The following is a 16,785-nucleotide window of genomic DNA, read 5'->3' as shown; positions in this document are numbered from 1 at the left end:
GCAGAACGGCTCCAAGACGACAGACCGATTGTGTGAGTCCTGATGGAGCCTTTAGATATTATTCTGTGTTTATTACGTAAGTCACTGCCCTGGTTTCCATCGTATTCCTGCCAGAAATCTGTTGTGTGATTCTCCTCAAAGCTGTCAACCGTCTTCACTGATGGTGGCTCCTGTGTAAATGCAAAGTTCTCTGTCCAGACCGAAGCGGTGCTGACGAGCACACGATCCCCTTAGTTGCTAGGAAACCATCTAAATTGGGCCACTTTCATATAAAAATATTTGTGCACCTTCTTCACGTCCACATTCTTTCTTTTTATGAATCATATCCGCTTTGATGGAATTTGGCAAAGTGGGGGAGAAGCAATGAAATGTAAAGGTCCCAAACTACAGCGGTGATCTCGTACCGGACTTCGACCCTGCAACGCCAGGGTTAGCTGCTTTTGCCGTTTGACGATGGATGGATGGATGGATGGAATTCCGGGAATATAAAGTTGGAAACTCCATAGGAATCAACGGGAATATATGGGAATAAACTAGAAATGCTGGTAAATTAACTGTATTTACCTTGTCACGTACAACAAAACATTTTGTTTTGGCACATTTATGACTTTTTATAGTAAAACTTTATTCTACTACAAAATGGACAAAAACAATACGGCAGCGGTTCCCTCAAGAATGCCGCGGCCCACTTTGAAATCTGAAAATCTGAAAAAGACGATGCTTACAGGGTCCGATCGATGCTGCGAGGTGCGTCCGCTCCCGCCGCCCCCCCTCGCCATCCACGCCTTAAATCTTCGGCTGCTCTCCAGCCACGCCGCCTGCCAAGCTCCTTTTAGAATAACTTATTTTCCCGGTTATGATGGTTCAGCTACTGTAGAGAAAAGGGCGCCGTCTCTCGCTCTTTAATCTCATTATGTGCTCGGCAAGAAAGACCGCTTTGTTTCTCCGACGCGCCCTGAAACAAGCTCCATATCTCACGCGCTTGAGCGCCGCTCAGCATCTCGCCGTCGTAGACGAGCTTTGGCATGTTTGGCAGAGCGCCGTGTGCAACCAGTATGGATCAACCGATTAACCAATCTGTTCGTTTAAATTGTTTGTGCTTCATCAATTCATGTTTCACATAGCTAATGTGCCGCATCATACATATTATATTAATTTCAAACTTTTCAAAATTGAAAATTAAAAACATTTTATTTATTTATTGTAAATGACCTCTCGCGGCCCACCTGCACGCGGCCCACACTTTGGGAATCGCTGCAATACGGTATTCCCTATGATCACGCGTGCTGTGCTGCGTTCCTCTCCTCAGTCTGTCTGCTGGTGTTTGCTGCAAGCGCCACGTGCGCACATACATGAACATATGCGCGCACGTGTCGGGGCGGAACTGCCTGACTGGGAAAAAAATAATATTTTATTCCAGTCTCAAATAATGGTGAGGGAAACACTGAGTTCACAGGAATTCTCACCAGAGACATCTTGTTTTTTACCTGCTATTATCTAAATATCGTAATTCTTTCCTCGTCGGGGGCAACCACACACTCACATTTAAATGATCGTCCCAAAGCCACTTTAAGCAAACGGAAATCAAGGAATCTCCAGAAGTTTGTTAGGAAAGAAACGGTGGTCATTGTTACCTGTCCAACGAGACGTTTACGTCGAAATCCTCGACCAGAGAGGCTCGATGAGATTTGAATCTTCCCATAACTGGGATTACACCACTATAGTATAATATGAATAAGATAGCGCACACTGGAGACCACCAGCGCTGCAGCAACGTATTTAATCTTCTCCAGGTTGAAGAACATCATGAGGTCCTTTGAGCCATAAATACTAGATACGCAGTGACCTCACTAATATGTCGGGTTTAAACACATTCCCATGTGGCCTGGAAGATGAAAGGTTTTTGAAAGCCAGGTAGAAGAGAGGAAAAGTCGGCGCAAGTTTGTTTATTGGGGGTCGGAGGCTTGTGGTTATTTCTGGCTTTGCATGTTTATTTGTCTAAGCGGCGGCGGTGGAATTTCATAATCAGCGAGGGAACTTGAGCCTTTGAAATGCAGAAATATGAATATAGAAACAGAGAGGCGCAGATTCCTCTGACACTTCTTTCCTCAGCTGATGGATTTCCCTCCAACTCCCCCTCCTCTCAAAGCACAACGTGGCATTAATTGCCTGTTTCTATATAAGAAGTGGATGCTCACTCATATATGGACTGAGGTGGACGTAAAGACGCCGTATACCTCGCTGATATGTTATTCATTCATTAACTAATGTAGCTTCTGAAGTGAGATCCCTTCATTATAACTCTGAGCATCAGATTCTCTTCTTTTCCAATGTTCTGTCCGTCCAGTTGTCCCGTATTCCTGAACATCTCATCGCACTAAATGCCTGAAGCAAATTCCTTAAAACTTGGCAACAAAACTCCTCTCGAACTAAAGAACCAACCGATTTAGAGTTTAGTGGTGAATTTTCAATAACACCTCCAAACAAGTTTTGTGGCCAAAACTGCAGAATTCATCTGCTATGTATGACTATTCGACAGAAATGTCTAATAAAATGTGATCTCTGTTCTAGTCGTGGGAGATTTTCCTCCGAGAGCCGGTGATTGTTGTTGTACTTTCATGCTCGTAGTTTCTACCACTTGAGGCGATTTATCAGATACCACAGAACTCCAGAGACACACACACACAAGCTTACCCCCGCATGCACACCTGTAAACAGACTTTGATGTGTGAAACAGGTGGATTTCCCAAAACACACGCCAGCAAAATAGTCTGTGTTGGCACAAAACGCCTTCACACCCCCTTTAGCTGTTGTCTTATTCCGTTGCATTACAATCCTGAATTCAGATCTATTTATTTGAATTGTATGTGCTGTTCTCACGCAAACTAGTTCTAGGTGTTGCCTTTGTGTTCCCCTCTTTCAGCTCTGAGCTGTAAAGCAGAAACAAAAAGAGATTCAAATCACACAAACGCAGTTTTTATTATTCTCACTAAATCTATATGAACAATCGGACCTTCATCATTCGTTAAATCCGTTGAGACTGAGATGTTTTATTTTGAATCATTTCGGTGCCCGGCTGACGTTGGTGAGCGAATTACACCCTGTTTACAGGCCAACGCAGTTAACTGGTTACACAAAAATATATAGTCAATGTCACAGCGAGTTAAGTGAAGCACAAGGAAAATACATAAGACTGATTATTGTTTAAATACATTATCATATTTAAATGCAATCCTTTTCTTGTGTGGTCTGATAAACCGCAAATGATCGGGGCAGGAGGTAATATATCTGAGCAAATCAATATATCACGTCCTGCAGAAAAAGCTCTGCAAAGAGGCATAAGGGATATTCTCTCCTTTTTCTCACGGTGGTTGATATTTATTCTGTCCCAGTATTTATTTCATGAATGAATCATGCTCGTTACATTTCAAAGGCTCCCAGTCGCCCTATTTGCAACTCAGAACGTTTGTGTGTTGTGTTGTGTGCGTATTTTAAGACTCAAGAGTTTCCTCTTTTTAAAATTGAGATTTATACAATTTGAGGAGTGACCGACAGTCGGATTAAAAGTAAGGAGGAGAAACCATTTCTCCAGAAACCACCGTGTATAAATACCTGCATTTAAGTATTGGTATGAAATTATAGTAAAATCAACAAAAGTAAAGTTTGAAAGTCTGTGCGTGTATATCTATCAACAATGCAAGAACCAATGCAGCTTGCATTTCAACACAATAACAGATTCATTTTTCTTTTAAATTATTAAAGAAAAAGATGCTCTTAGTCAATGATAAGAAGAAGACTTCAAACACAAAATGCCCCTTTTATTATGGGTAATAAGCAGCATATCCCTGAGACAGAAAATAAGTTATGCTACACAATAATACGCTACTTTATGGCGTTTGCATTTCAACACATTGTACAGCGTTGGTATAGCTGTGTCGGTGAAGTATCGCCGAGAAGGTATTTTGTACTTCGGCTCCAGTGTATTCACCATTCCCCGAAAACCCACGTTCTCCACAACTGAATATGGCCTTAAATCCACTGCAATAAATCTGGCAAAGGATTTAGTAATCCGTTTACCAGTGCCTGTTCAATCGTCACCTGGCTGCCATCAGGAACAGGTGCCTTTTTTCCTCCCAACTCTGAGTGGTGTCGGGAAATGTGGCTCTGCAGATTTGTTGTATTTGCGAAGTATTTTATTTTACTTCTACAGACCTTACAAATGGTGCAAGTCTTGTCCATCTTGCCGTCAATCTCATAAAATCCCAAATGCTGCCATACGGCAGCTTTTAAAGAAGCCGGTGCAGGTCGTATACGTCTCTCCGTTGCAGCCATTTTGGTGCCGCTTCAACTTTGTTTATAAACATTCGCGCATGTGCGTTCGGTGCGTTTAGTGCGCATGCGCGCTGGGCGCACTAGACGCGAATGCGTGCATAGCGGGCAAACTAATTTCATTTTTATAATTCCGATTATTGACTTATCTGAATCGATTCCGAATCGTTCTGGAGAGAATCGAGAGAAATCGAAAAATCAATTTTCCCCCCACCCCTACATGCTACTGTGTAAAGGGGATACTGCTCTTATAAAGCAACTTTTGTTTGCATAAATAAAAGTTTGCAATACACTACTTTTAAATTATTTATTTATTTTCAAAAAAATAAAAATCATGCAAATAATCAAGATAAAAAAATTCGATAGACTATCTAACCTCTGGATGAGTTTCCTCCTTAGTCTGTGGCCATAATTAGCGCCGTGTTGAAATCCAAACCAGGCTACGTAGTTGAGAGTTCAGAGTCGTGTAGAATCTTTGAACTTTGTGGCAGAATTCCACATTTGAGCTGAAACCATTTGTTAACTGGTCGATTTGAATCAAATATCTATTTGACCTTAAAGCAAACTGCTTACTCTAGAAAGTCACTCTGGTATTTTGAGACAGACGTGACTTCTTTTGTATCAACGTTACGGCTGTAAATGAAGATACGATTATGAGAAACACTGTCTGAACCGAAGGTTGGAAGCTCGTCCGGTCTCGGTGATGTGGTAACCTTGGTAACGTGGTGACAAACGTTTCATAGACTTAGAATTAATAAATGAAGCTAAGGCCCGGTTGGCTCCTCGGGGGTCACACCTCTTCTGAAGCATAGCAGCTGGTTCCCTCTGGTCCAGGGACCCGGGACCCGGGGGTCCGGCTCCTACCCGCCGGCAACAGTCCAGAGACTCTTTTAATATTCATGGAAGGCAGATGTCGTTCCAAATTTAGTCCGCTTGCTGTTGAAATTCAGGCGTTGTTTGGTTTTGGATATTCTAATTTGTGGACGGAGGAGTCGTTTTTATTCTTCCCCTCATTCCAGCCACGGTGCCTCTCTCCGTAACTAAGACTCCCTGCTGAGAGGAGGATCTGTGATGGAGCGAGAGGAGAAGACCGAGTGAAGGACGTCACTGGACCGGACTTGGGATGTGATTGAGAAAAATGAATATTCAAATGAATGGAGGGAAAGCAGACGGGTCAAAGGTGGACAAGGAGGAAGTTCTCCCTGTTTTGTGTGTGACGAGTTCTAACGTCGACAGCAGAATGCTGATTTGTGTCACTGTGTCTACACTCTGATTATAATTATATTGGACTACCGAGGGACTCTTGATTAATGCAGTCCCCCCACTACATAGATATATCTATAGACATATCTATCTATAGATATATACTGTAGTATACGTTTGCTGTGTACACAGTCGGCCACACAATAACAAATCACAGCCAAAACTCTCGGGAGGAAAAATAATTTGAAGTAAATTTGTGTGAAGCGCACAGACGAGCAGAAATTATGAGACCTCAGCCTGATGAAACCGTAAAACTAACAAATAGGTTCTGTCAGAGGCCGGCCAACAGCGGCCAAGGTTGTACTAACAGCACACACACACACACACTCACACACACCGCCGCCTTGTAATGAGAAATGTTCTGACGTGGCATTGGAATTTGTCCCAGACAGATGAAATATGTTTTCACATCGAGAGTCACTCGCTTTGGTCTCCGTAAAGGAGAGCTGCAGGAACCAGACTAGGAACCAGAGAGGAGGCCAGATTTCTGCCCCTCCTGCTCCCTCGTCTGGGAAGAGAGGAGTTTACTGATTGTGTGTCTGAACTAATGTGTTTGACGTGAGATTGACATTTTGTAACATCTGCAATAGAAAATAAGTCTGTGAACGCCCCTGTGGTGAATCTTGGAGTCCAAAAGTTCCTTGTTCAGCTTAGTGGAGGAGACGTGAAGTCATGTGACCGGGGTGGACTTTCTTTATAGCACATATGTCAACTCAACTCAAGGTATTTTCTTTGGCCCAGTGATATATATATATTCTTAATAGAGCTGGTATATATATCCACACACAAATGCAAATGCAGAAATATGTTGGTAATTTATTCATTGTGCATTGAAATATATTTGTGAATCGCTCTGCCTACATTTATGATTCAAATTGATTTTCTGCATTGTCACGGTAAATTCCAGCATCAGCATCAAAATATTAAAAGTAAAATAACTGACAGTGCCGTTTTTTTCTATACAAATGTTTTTTTCCTGATGTATTTTTCCAGTTTACACATATTACTCATATGTTTTGTATTCCATCTGGACACATGCCATTTATAGAAAACTATTTGAAACCAGAGGTAGTTTGTTTCTACTCCTTAAATAATAAATATTATGCTGCTGAATTCTAGATTCTTTACACTCTTTTTTTTGTTGTTGCATTTATTGCAGTAGAGCTGTTTCTGCCCCTCAGTCACATCAAGAAGTCCGTCAGCTTTTTGGGGACATCTCGTTCCACTACTTTTCACTTTCGTTCTCACCTGTTGAGCCGATCACCCGCTCCCGGTCCTTTGGTGCTTTGTGTGTCTCCAGTCACCAGAGGGCAGTTGTGTGTGTGTGTGCATCCGTGTGTGTGTGTGCGTGCGAATTCCTTAATGACTGTGACTGCCCCTTTTGTGGATTTTGCTTGCTCCCGGTTGGAGTTTATTTTTTATCACTAAAGAACCACCTTTTGTTTGAAGTGTAATCCGGTCTTCAGTGTCTCTGCGTTTGAGTCCTCAACCAGCCGTGAACCGTGACAACGAGTTTGTTCTCATACCCCGATCCATAAATCTTACATCACCAAACATTTCTAGATTCTGAAGGGTTCCACAGAGGGTTAGTTCACAAATTCATTCAGAGACTCATTAATACAGCATTCATTAATGGTAACTGATTTTTCTAATGTCTGTCTGCAGTATTTTCTGATTATTAGAGCGATGCAACAACATTTTCCGAGAACTGATATTTTTGGTTATTTTATCTACTCTGTTGTGTCTCTGCTCGTTCATTTTCATTGGCCACTGGCTCCCTTTAAGGAAAGAAGTTGGTTTAAAAATGATGTATTTTTATTCTTTTACAGATTCCATCTTAATCTTACGACGAAGTGACACATTTAGTTCTCTCACTTCTCTCTTCTCCCAAAATCCCCTCCACAGGTCGAGAGAAGAGAAAGAGTCCCATGATCTCTGCCGGCGATGCCGAGTTCTCGCGGGATTACCACACGCTGGCCGGTGGCCGTGGCCGTGGCGGGGCCCGGCGTTTCCCCGACAACGCCAATGGGGGTTTCACCTCGTCCTCGCTGGATCGCCGGCACAACTCTGTGGCCGCCAAGAGCCTGGAGGCCCTGAACAGCATCCACAAGGCGGACATCGAGCGGCAGAGGGACGCCCTCATGGATCTCCAAAAGAACAAGATCTCCAACAGTCCCGGGGGCGGGTCGCAGGACGCCCCCGCCAGACGTCAGGTACAGAGACGATAGGGACACACCTGGGTAACTGCAGGGTATGTGATTGGGACACACCTCGGTAAGTGAAGGTGAGGTCACGACGGGGACACACCTTGGTAACAGAAGGGTGAGGTCACGACGGGGACACACCGTGGTACCTGAAGGGTGATGTCATGACGGGGACACACCTTGGTAACAGAAGGGTGAGGTCACGACGGGGACACACCTTGGTACCTGAAGGGTGATGTCATGACGGGGACACACCTTGGTAACAGAAGGGTGAGGTCACGACGGGGACACACCGTGGTACCTGAAGGGTGATGTCATGACGGGGACACACCTTGGTAACAGAAGGGTGAGGTCACGACGGGGACACACCTTGGTACCTGAAGGGTGATGTCACGACGGGGACACACCTTGGTACCTGAAGGGTGAGGTCACGACAGGGACACATCTTGGTACCTGAAGGGTGAGGTCACGACGGGGACACACCTTGGTACCTGAAGGGTGAGGTCACGACGGGGACACACCTTGGTACCTGAAGGGTGAGGTCACGACAGGGACACATCTTGGTACCTGAAGGGTGAGGTCACGACGGGGACACACCTTGGTACCTGAAGGGTGAGGTCACAATGGAGACACAGACAATAAGTTATATCAAAAAGTAGAGCACCGAACATGTCTACATGTCCATATTATTTACCAGAATAATTAGTATCTTTGGAGAAATACATATATATTTATCCAGCACAATAGAAGGTTTTATCTGTATTGTCAACCTCTGCTTTAATTGAAGGGCACACGCAGGTCAGAGGAGCAGGAATAATTAATTCATAACAAATAAAAATAAACGCATCAACAATGAAGTTCAATTCATTTTTTTCACGTCCTCTGGAATAAATATTTTAGTGATTTTGAAAGGAAAATAAAGGATAAAGTTACAGCCAGAGTAAAATATACATATTTATATATATGTGTATATATTTCTTGCTATTGTCTCCTGACCTGCTGAACCACTCCGATAATCTAACCGCTGCACGTCTTTAATGCAGTGGAGGAGAGTGCAGCCTTCCGGGGGGGAGAGGGAGAGTGTCCCCCCGCAGCTCTCACGGGTCATGGGGTGTTCACATTGTGTGCGTTGAGCACGGAGCTGGAGTCGGGGGCGAAGGGGGGGGTGGCTATCACATTTCTCTGCTACTCAGTGGAAGCGGCTTGGCGAGAAGGTGAAAGATTTATGGCAATAAAACAGCTAAAATGCAGATAACTAACACGTTTAGAACCTCTCATCAGCAGCTGAGAGCTGAGTCACAGCTTCAGGTTTATTGTGTTTTATTATTATTAGAAGTTAAAACGAGACCGGTGAATGAAGGAAATCAATTTTGAGGAAATATTTGGATTTCATTGGTGTGTTCTTCTGATTTGAAGCGAAATTTGCCAACCTTTTCAAACCGACCACCGGGTATTTTGGGGTTCAGAGAGTTAACCTAGCTGAGCATAAAGACAGAATAAACCAATCTCTAGCCTCTCTGCTTTGTGAGAGAGCACATTGTGAAGTTTATTCACCTGCTTTTTGTAGTTCATTAACCTCTGATGGCAGGAATACATAAAGGAGGTTTAGGAAAAGAACAACTTGTTTTGTTTTAGGGAAAAATCCCTGGAAACAGGAAAACTTCTTGCATCTTCCATTTGTTAAGCTAATCCCGCTCCGTATTTAAACACACTGCTCTTCACATCCGACTCTCTACATTCCTAGGAAGATGAGTGTTGCTTTAAGTCTGCCCTCTCCCTCTCCAAAGCCTCCGTCAGCTCCTGTTCATCACGTCTCCTCCTCCCTCGTCTATTCCTCCCTCATCTCCTCCTCCCTCTCGTGTGCTGCGACCATTCCCTCGAACCACATCATCCATCTCCTGACAAAAAAAGGTAGACTGACACACCGACAGAGAGAGAGGGGGACAGAGAAACAGGTGTAGTCTGCCGTCGTCATGGCAACCCACCATTTTTCTTCCATATAAGGCAACCGGGTGATATCATATGGTTGGCAATGCCTGGGCTTTGGAAGGATGCACACGCTGTTCTGAGTGAGAGGTAACGGCAGCAGAGAGAGAGAGAGAGCGAGAGAGATGCTAACAGCCTCTAAGGCGCTACTACGGTTACCAGCGAGGGAGGACTGTGGCGGATCCTTGGGGCGCGGGAAAGACGCCGAGCCGCAGTAAAAAGGAGAAGAGGAGGATGGAGAGGAAGAGGGGAGGCGGAGGAAGAAGAAGAGGGAGGCGTGTGGAGCAGGAGGATGCGCCTGGTGGCCGACCTGCTCATTAGGAGACAACGGTAACTCTCCCTCACCCCGTCTCTGCATCCGTGACGCTGCTGCATGAATGATGACGGAGGGATGTGGACGTGCATGTGTGTGTGTGTCTTTGTAATGTGTGAGTGTGTGTGTGGTGACATGTTTGTGACAGACCGCTGCAACTCCCCCCTCTTGACTCAATGTGTGTGTGTGTGTGTGTGTGTGCCTGAAGCAGGCAGGTGTGCCAGGTGTGTCCGAGTGGCCGCTGCAGCGACGTTTGCTTGTGTGTTAGTGTGTGTCTGTGTCAGAAGAAGAAAGTGTGTGTGTGTGTGTGTGTGTGTATGTATGAACAGATGTATAAGGGTCCATGCACATGTGTTGGCGTATTTTGGGGCTGGAGAGAAGATGTAAAAAAAGGAGGGTGGGTACAAAAATGGCTACTTGTCATGCAGGTCATGCTCGTCTCTCTCTGTCTCTCTCTCGGCTTCGTTATGTGCGCTTTGGGATTTCAGCCCAAGTGATTGAGAAATATTGTTGAGCCCCGTGGGCAGAGGGGTTCCTTTGTAGGAGGCAGGGTTTATGCTTTTAGAAAATGGTGCATTAAATCATTTGTGGGGTGACTCGGCCGTAGATTTCGCCCGTTATTTTTCTCCGATTTTCAGGTGAATAAATGAAGCCGGCGGGTTACACGAGGGATCATAACCCAACCGGTACGGTCGGAATTTTTGTTTCCGTCTCTGTGATCCCGCTAGGTGATTGTGTCTCGGTTTTAGTCGACCTGTAATTATAAAGGAGGAGGCTCCCTCAGAGCCGTAGGTCAGGCGGGGATGGGGCTCCTGTGTCAAGGGGGCATCGATGGCGATGATGTTCTTTGACAACAAAAGCAGAAAATAAAGCGGTGAGAAGTGTTAGTACTTCATCGATTAAAAATCAAAGGGCCGATCTGGAGATGAGAAGCTTGGTCGCAGGAATCTCAATGTTCTTTCTTGGTTCTCCATGTATTTCCCGACTAATGCACTCTTTTTCCATAGTTCCATAGTCTTTTTCCACTCGTTGAAGTTTACCTCCAGTTACTCTATAGGCTTCTCTGCTTTTGTGGACCTCGCTCGCCACATTCGGCTCTGAACCACATCTGAGTTACAAATCCAGTCCAGATCTATTCATCCTGCTGGTACCTTTCACAACAAATTGTCTGGAAGTGTATTTGTGCAAGGTGAGTATTTAGCCCGATCTACGATTTGGTCCATCACTTGTGGTCACATAAGTCAAACTGATTCTCTAAATGGAAATCAGACAATTAACAAAAGTGTTTAATTAAACTCTCAAACTGGTTTTCAAAGATCTTCCGGGAGTGGCCTGACTAATATTTGGTTGAATAAGCTCAGTGGCGCAAGATCAGGTGTGGTTGCTGTGTTGGTTGGCGGACCAGACAGAGCTCTAAAATTTGGGTCACAGGCGCTTCTCTCACGAACCCTCTTTGCTTCCCTTCCTTCAGCTCCGTTTTTTGAAAGGGAGTTTGAATTATAAAAGTTCTAGCTGAGAAAAAGTGTCTGGGGATCCATGCAGCTCCCCGAACAGCTGCTCAAACACAAAGTTAAGTTCCATCTACACGGGAGATGAATTACTCAGGGACTCCTTTTTTCACAGCATATGTGATGCAATTTAGATTCAAAGTCAGTCATCTGCGCTTTTAATTTGAAGCAGCATTTGAGTTACTTGTATTTGAATGAATGCAGCGGTAGTGCAATAGCTGCACATCATCTGTTGACTTTGACTTGAGCTGTGCTTTAAACGTTCTTCAAGGAACAGCGTGTATTTACACTGTATGCGTACATAAAGCACTAATACAGCACAGGGATAACCCCGGACTCCCTTGTATATTAAATATTTTCCACAACACACTGTTGTTTGGAAACGTGGTTCTGGACCAAATAACTGAGACATTTGTCTGGCTCTGCAAAGAAAGTGTAATTATTTGATCTACTTTTAATGAGTCAGCGTCAGAAGTGTCTTTTGTGATTATGTTGTTGAGAAAACATGCTTCTGTTTTTCCCTATGGAAACATTATGCCGCGTCAATGCTTGTTTGTTTTTACCTCAAAATGTTGCAAACTCGCTAAAAGGCATGAACTCCCGGTTGGATTAGCACAGTAGCTAGTGGACGGCTACTCCGCTAGCTGCACTTTCTGCCAGGCTTTCATGCAACACTGGTTACAGAAAGGGACCCAAACTAACTTGTCTCCTGCTCGGCGTTCGCAATGTGCTTCCATACGCTGTGACAACAACAGTTTGTGGAGAAGGCAGTAAGTAGTTTAATTTCACGGAAGCAGCAGCCGGCTGGTAAGCGAGCTTGTCTGCTTATTTCCATTTATTTTTCTGCCATGCTGGGTCCAACTATCCCTCTGCCTCTTTGTCGACTCTGGGAGAGCAGCTAACCAGCTAACTAGCAGGCCAGAGCTTCTGTCTGACCCCCCCCATGTGAAGCAGGGAGAGTGAATGACTAAACATATTTAGAGAAGCTCATAATTTCTTCATCCGGTATGAAAACAGTGCAGTATTTGCATAATAATAATAATAACCATTCATCAACAGAATGTCGGGCAAACAAAACAATCAGGAGAAAGTTGACCCGAACGTCGGCCTTTTCCCGGATAAAGTAAAAGTGGCAGCTCCCTAATCCAGTGTGTGCATCGCTTTAATCCTCCTGCTGGGTCCATGCCAGCCAGCTCTGCACCACGGGGGGGAGCTACATTGTTGGTGTGTGTGTGTGTGTGTGTGTGTGTGTGTGTGTGTGTGTGTGTGGGTGTGTGTGTGTGTGTGAAGTCACCGTAAACATTTGATTAATTGCCAAGAAGCAATTACAAGCAATTAAAGTCCTATTACGATGGCAGTGAAGGACAACGCAAGTTAATCTGGCCATCATCACTATAATTAGCCCGTCATTTTCCCACCAAGCCCAGAAAGAAACTATCTATTGCTTCATTTGCTTCACCAATTGTGGTCTTTTTTTCAGCAAGGTGCTTAAGACGTTTGGGAGGCGTTCCCCCCACCAGTCAACCTTTATCCGTCACACTGTGTCCTCACGTCAGAGCCCAGTGATGAAGCTTTTTCTCTGCTTGATGTTCCGTTTTGTCAACTGAACGTCTCACACTGGCTCCTTTTTTTCCCCTCCTTCTTCCTCCCGTCTCCTGACCCCCCCCCCCCCCCCCCCCCCCTCTTAGCAACAACCAAACTACTGGAGCTTCAAGGTCAGTGCCAACATTGTGTGTTTGTGTTTCAGCGTAAATCTGTCCCTCTGTGTGTGGATTTGTGTCTTTAAGGGATCGCTTCTCATTGTGACTTGCATGCCTGCTCGCCTATTTCTCAGACGCATTCAAAGTCGGCTCACACTTGTGTTTAACTCTCTTCTGCACTGCATGCTGGGAGATTTTTGTCTCATCAGGTAAACATAATAATTTACTTTTGAATGGATAATTGATTGTTGTCTCATAGGTGCTTAAATTGAGACCTCCAGCGTGAGCTCATATTTATGCTCCCAAACCTTCTCTTGTGACGGTGACATTGATCCAGGTTTGGTGTGCTGCTCGTTGACGGCTCCATTTTAAAGCTGCATTCTCTCCAATGTCCACCAGAGGGCGACTCCTTTCATCCTATAGAAGTCTATGAAAAAATGAATGTTGAATATTTCTCTCTTAATTTATCCCCTCATTAAAATGTAAATGTAAACATGGGTTTATGGATAAAATGTTTGCCTTAATAAAATGTATTGTAATGTTGCTAAAAATTAAAATGTAAATGTAAATGTATGTAACTAGGGCTGTCAATTGGCTGAAAAAATAACTAAGTTTAACTAACTAATGAAATTCATTGCGATTAAAAGGTTTACAAGTAATGAGTTTTACAAAGTGTTAATTTTAGACACTGTTGATTAATTAATGTTATTTTAAACAGAAAACTCCACACATGTGATCACCTGTAAGTCAGAATTCCACTGGGTGGAACATGTTGAACTAGCGACTCTTCCTGCTCTCCTCGTGCACTTTGTTCTCCACTCTCCATCATCTGATGGTCGTGTTTGAAGCGCCAACAATCTCCCCACGTTTAGTCAGAACCTTTTCCAAATCACGGTCTTTTAGGGACACAGTGGTGTTCCCCTGCAGACTGCGTGCCGCGCAGGGTAGATGTGGAAGTAGCCTAGCAGCTAGCTTAGCCTAGCAGTGCGTAACGTGGTTCGTTTGTCACTCACCCCTCTTCTGTATGACACGTGGGGGAATTCCTCTGCAGAGTTCCCCGCTGTATGTCGTGCTGATCTAACTGACTGCAGCGCGGTTTCGTTTCCATTGTCAACTTCACAATCACATACATTAACACGTTCATTTTGACAGCCCTTATTGTAACATGTTGCCTCCTGAAACGTCTGATCAGATGTGCTCCACCCTCTTGTGTGAGTTCTGGTTGCAAAGAAAACTGTCAAAAAAGCAAAGATAATAATCGGATATTTCGTCTGGCGCCACCATGAGTTTAAAATTGATTGAAAATTGGTGATTTTGATTTAAAAGCATCAATAATGTTGGATTGGTTGCTATTACAACTCAAAAGACTTGTGCTCCCTGAATTTTGCATGCTGCTTCTTTTTCATTACAATTCCAGCACAGTAGGTGTGAAATTTCACTTAATTTGCCTCACTGCTAATCAGGTGATAGCAGGTTTAACTGCCTGACAGCGTCTTGAGCGCCCAGCACTAAAATAAAAGCTAATTTCGCACACTGCTGGCCATCGGGGTGTAAAAAGCGAGTGAGCTGAAGATGGAGTCGCTTCCAGATTCTCTCCCTCCCAATAATCCGCAGCTGCAGCTGAAACACTTCACACTGGTTTCCAGTTGCCAAACTGGGAAAACTGGACTCCCATCGCCTGGAAATATTAATGTAAAGATGAATTATAGATTTTATGAACTCAAAAAGCACTTTCCTACTCAACTCTTGACTCTTTATTTGGTAGTTTTTCATATTTTAATTGTAAATATTGAATTTGACTTCATTATCTCAAAATAATCAACCAACTTCCTTGTGTGCAAAGATACTCCTAAAATTAGATGATAAAAAAAACTTCATCTAGATGATAATTAAGTTCTAACTTGTCACCATAAAAGCTTTTATATAAATATGCCTACTTATTATAATAATAACAGTGTAAACGGTGTAACCTGTTTAAATAAAACGTACACTGATGTATTTAAAATGAAGTAACGTTATACACATTAAAGCACAAAATCCTTTATAAAAGCTTTTCTAAGAATATTTTTTTAAAAGCAAAATGTGTATAACTCCTGTTTAATAAAAACTTATAAATTACAAAGTGTCTTAATAGAAAATACAAACATAAAGATGAACATATTTTGTAACATTTTATGGGTTTAGTTGTGTGTTGACGGATGAACCAAATTTAATTTCGCCGTGAGGCGTTTGCACTCAAACATATTTTAGCAGGTGTACAGTTACAAGAAGGATTTTAATCTAATTGCTTTCCTTTCATTGAGATGCTAAAAAGTGGGCGGGCTCAGAATGCAGCCGGACATGTGACTCTCTGAAGGTTGAGGTTGTTCTGTGGGTGCAGATTGATTGGTTGATTGATGGATGGATGTCGTGATGCCACAGGTCAGCACCAGCTTATTTGAGCATGTCATATTTAGTTTTAAAGGGAGAAAAGATTATTGAATTATGCTAATATTATGTTAAATAGTTTTTCTAATTGAAGAATAACACTAGCTTCTTTATTGACCCTGACACATGATACAGGATTCACATGAACGTATCGACACCGGCACTATAACACGATTCGTATGCATTTAACTGCATTGGTTATCATGCCCCCCCCCCCACCCGCCCCTTGTTATGTCATCGTTCTTATAATCCTCCCATGTTGTGTGTGCGCCGTGTGTTCTTCTCACTCGGTACATTTCCCTTTGTCTGCTCATGAAAAAAACACATGCCTTTTATCTATTTATTTATTTTATTTTTTCCAATCTCCCCACATTTGTTGTTGGCGAGCAGCTCGTACACGATTGGTTATTGCTCCCCTTTTTCCTCTAGGGGGATTCTAGGGAGGGGGGGGGGTCTTGTGTCCTCCTTCTCCTCCGATGCAAGACAAACCCCTGCAGCAGTGTGCCCGCTGTGTGTGTGTGTGTGTGTGTGTGTGTTTAATAGACCCCCTCTGGTCCCCTTTGATGTTCAGTGGTTTGCCAGCTCACAAAGTAAACACACAGATACTCCCACTGAGAGAAACGCATGGTACACTAGCAAAGCATGTTGTACTGGATGAACCACACGCGTGTTCCTGCTCACCAGGACATGCCTGTGCAGAGTGGTACTAACTGCACATTGTCTCCTCCATCCCCTCCGTCTGCTCCCACGGGGGGGCGGTGGTCTCTGGGAATTAACGTGAAGCTAATGTTTTCTTCTGCTTGTTAGAGCAGAAGCAAAGAGGGGACATAGTTCATTTAGAAGAAGTATCATTGCTCTGTCTCCCCAACGTTGTATAACACCACACTTTAATACCTCATTAGCATATATATTACCCATCCGCCTGCCTATATGTGCTGGAGTAGAGCGGATGCAGCTGTTGTTTCCGTTCTGAAATTTTGGGAGTTGTTGGAACCACGATGGCTCGTCCTTGTCGGGCGTTTCCCATGAAAGCGGTGCAGTAGTGAGGCGGCGTT

General features: G+C 43.8%; 1 protein-coding gene across 12 annotated transcripts in view; it reads left to right on the top strand.

Moving 5' to 3' along the window:
• Window positions 1–16,785, top strand: part of LOC120818938 (SRC kinase signaling inhibitor 1) — a 49,270-nt gene that overhangs the window by 8,879 nt on the left and 23,606 nt on the right. For 10 of the 12 annotated variants that reach the window (XM_078102870.1, XM_078102871.1, XM_078102869.1 and 7 more), the window contains 2 exons: window positions 7,498–7,805; window positions 13,292–13,318. In XM_078102870.1, coding sequence (XP_077958996.1) covers window positions 7,498–7,805; window positions 13,292–13,318 — 335 coding nt within the window. Of the gene's footprint in view, window positions 1–7,497; window positions 7,806–9,368; window positions 10,113–13,291; window positions 13,319–16,785 lie in introns of those variants that run through there. The other 2 variants (XM_040175855.2, XM_078102867.1) reach the window with 2 other exon arrangements.

Source organism: Gasterosteus aculeatus, chromosome 5, assembly GCF_964276395.1.
Source record: "Gasterosteus aculeatus chromosome 5, fGasAcu3.hap1.1, whole genome shotgun sequence".
NCBI classification, from domain to species: Eukaryota; Metazoa; Chordata; class Actinopteri; order Perciformes; family Gasterosteidae; genus Gasterosteus; species Gasterosteus aculeatus.
Note: the sequence above shows the minus strand (reverse complement) of the source record. Positions and strands in the feature narration are given on the sequence as shown.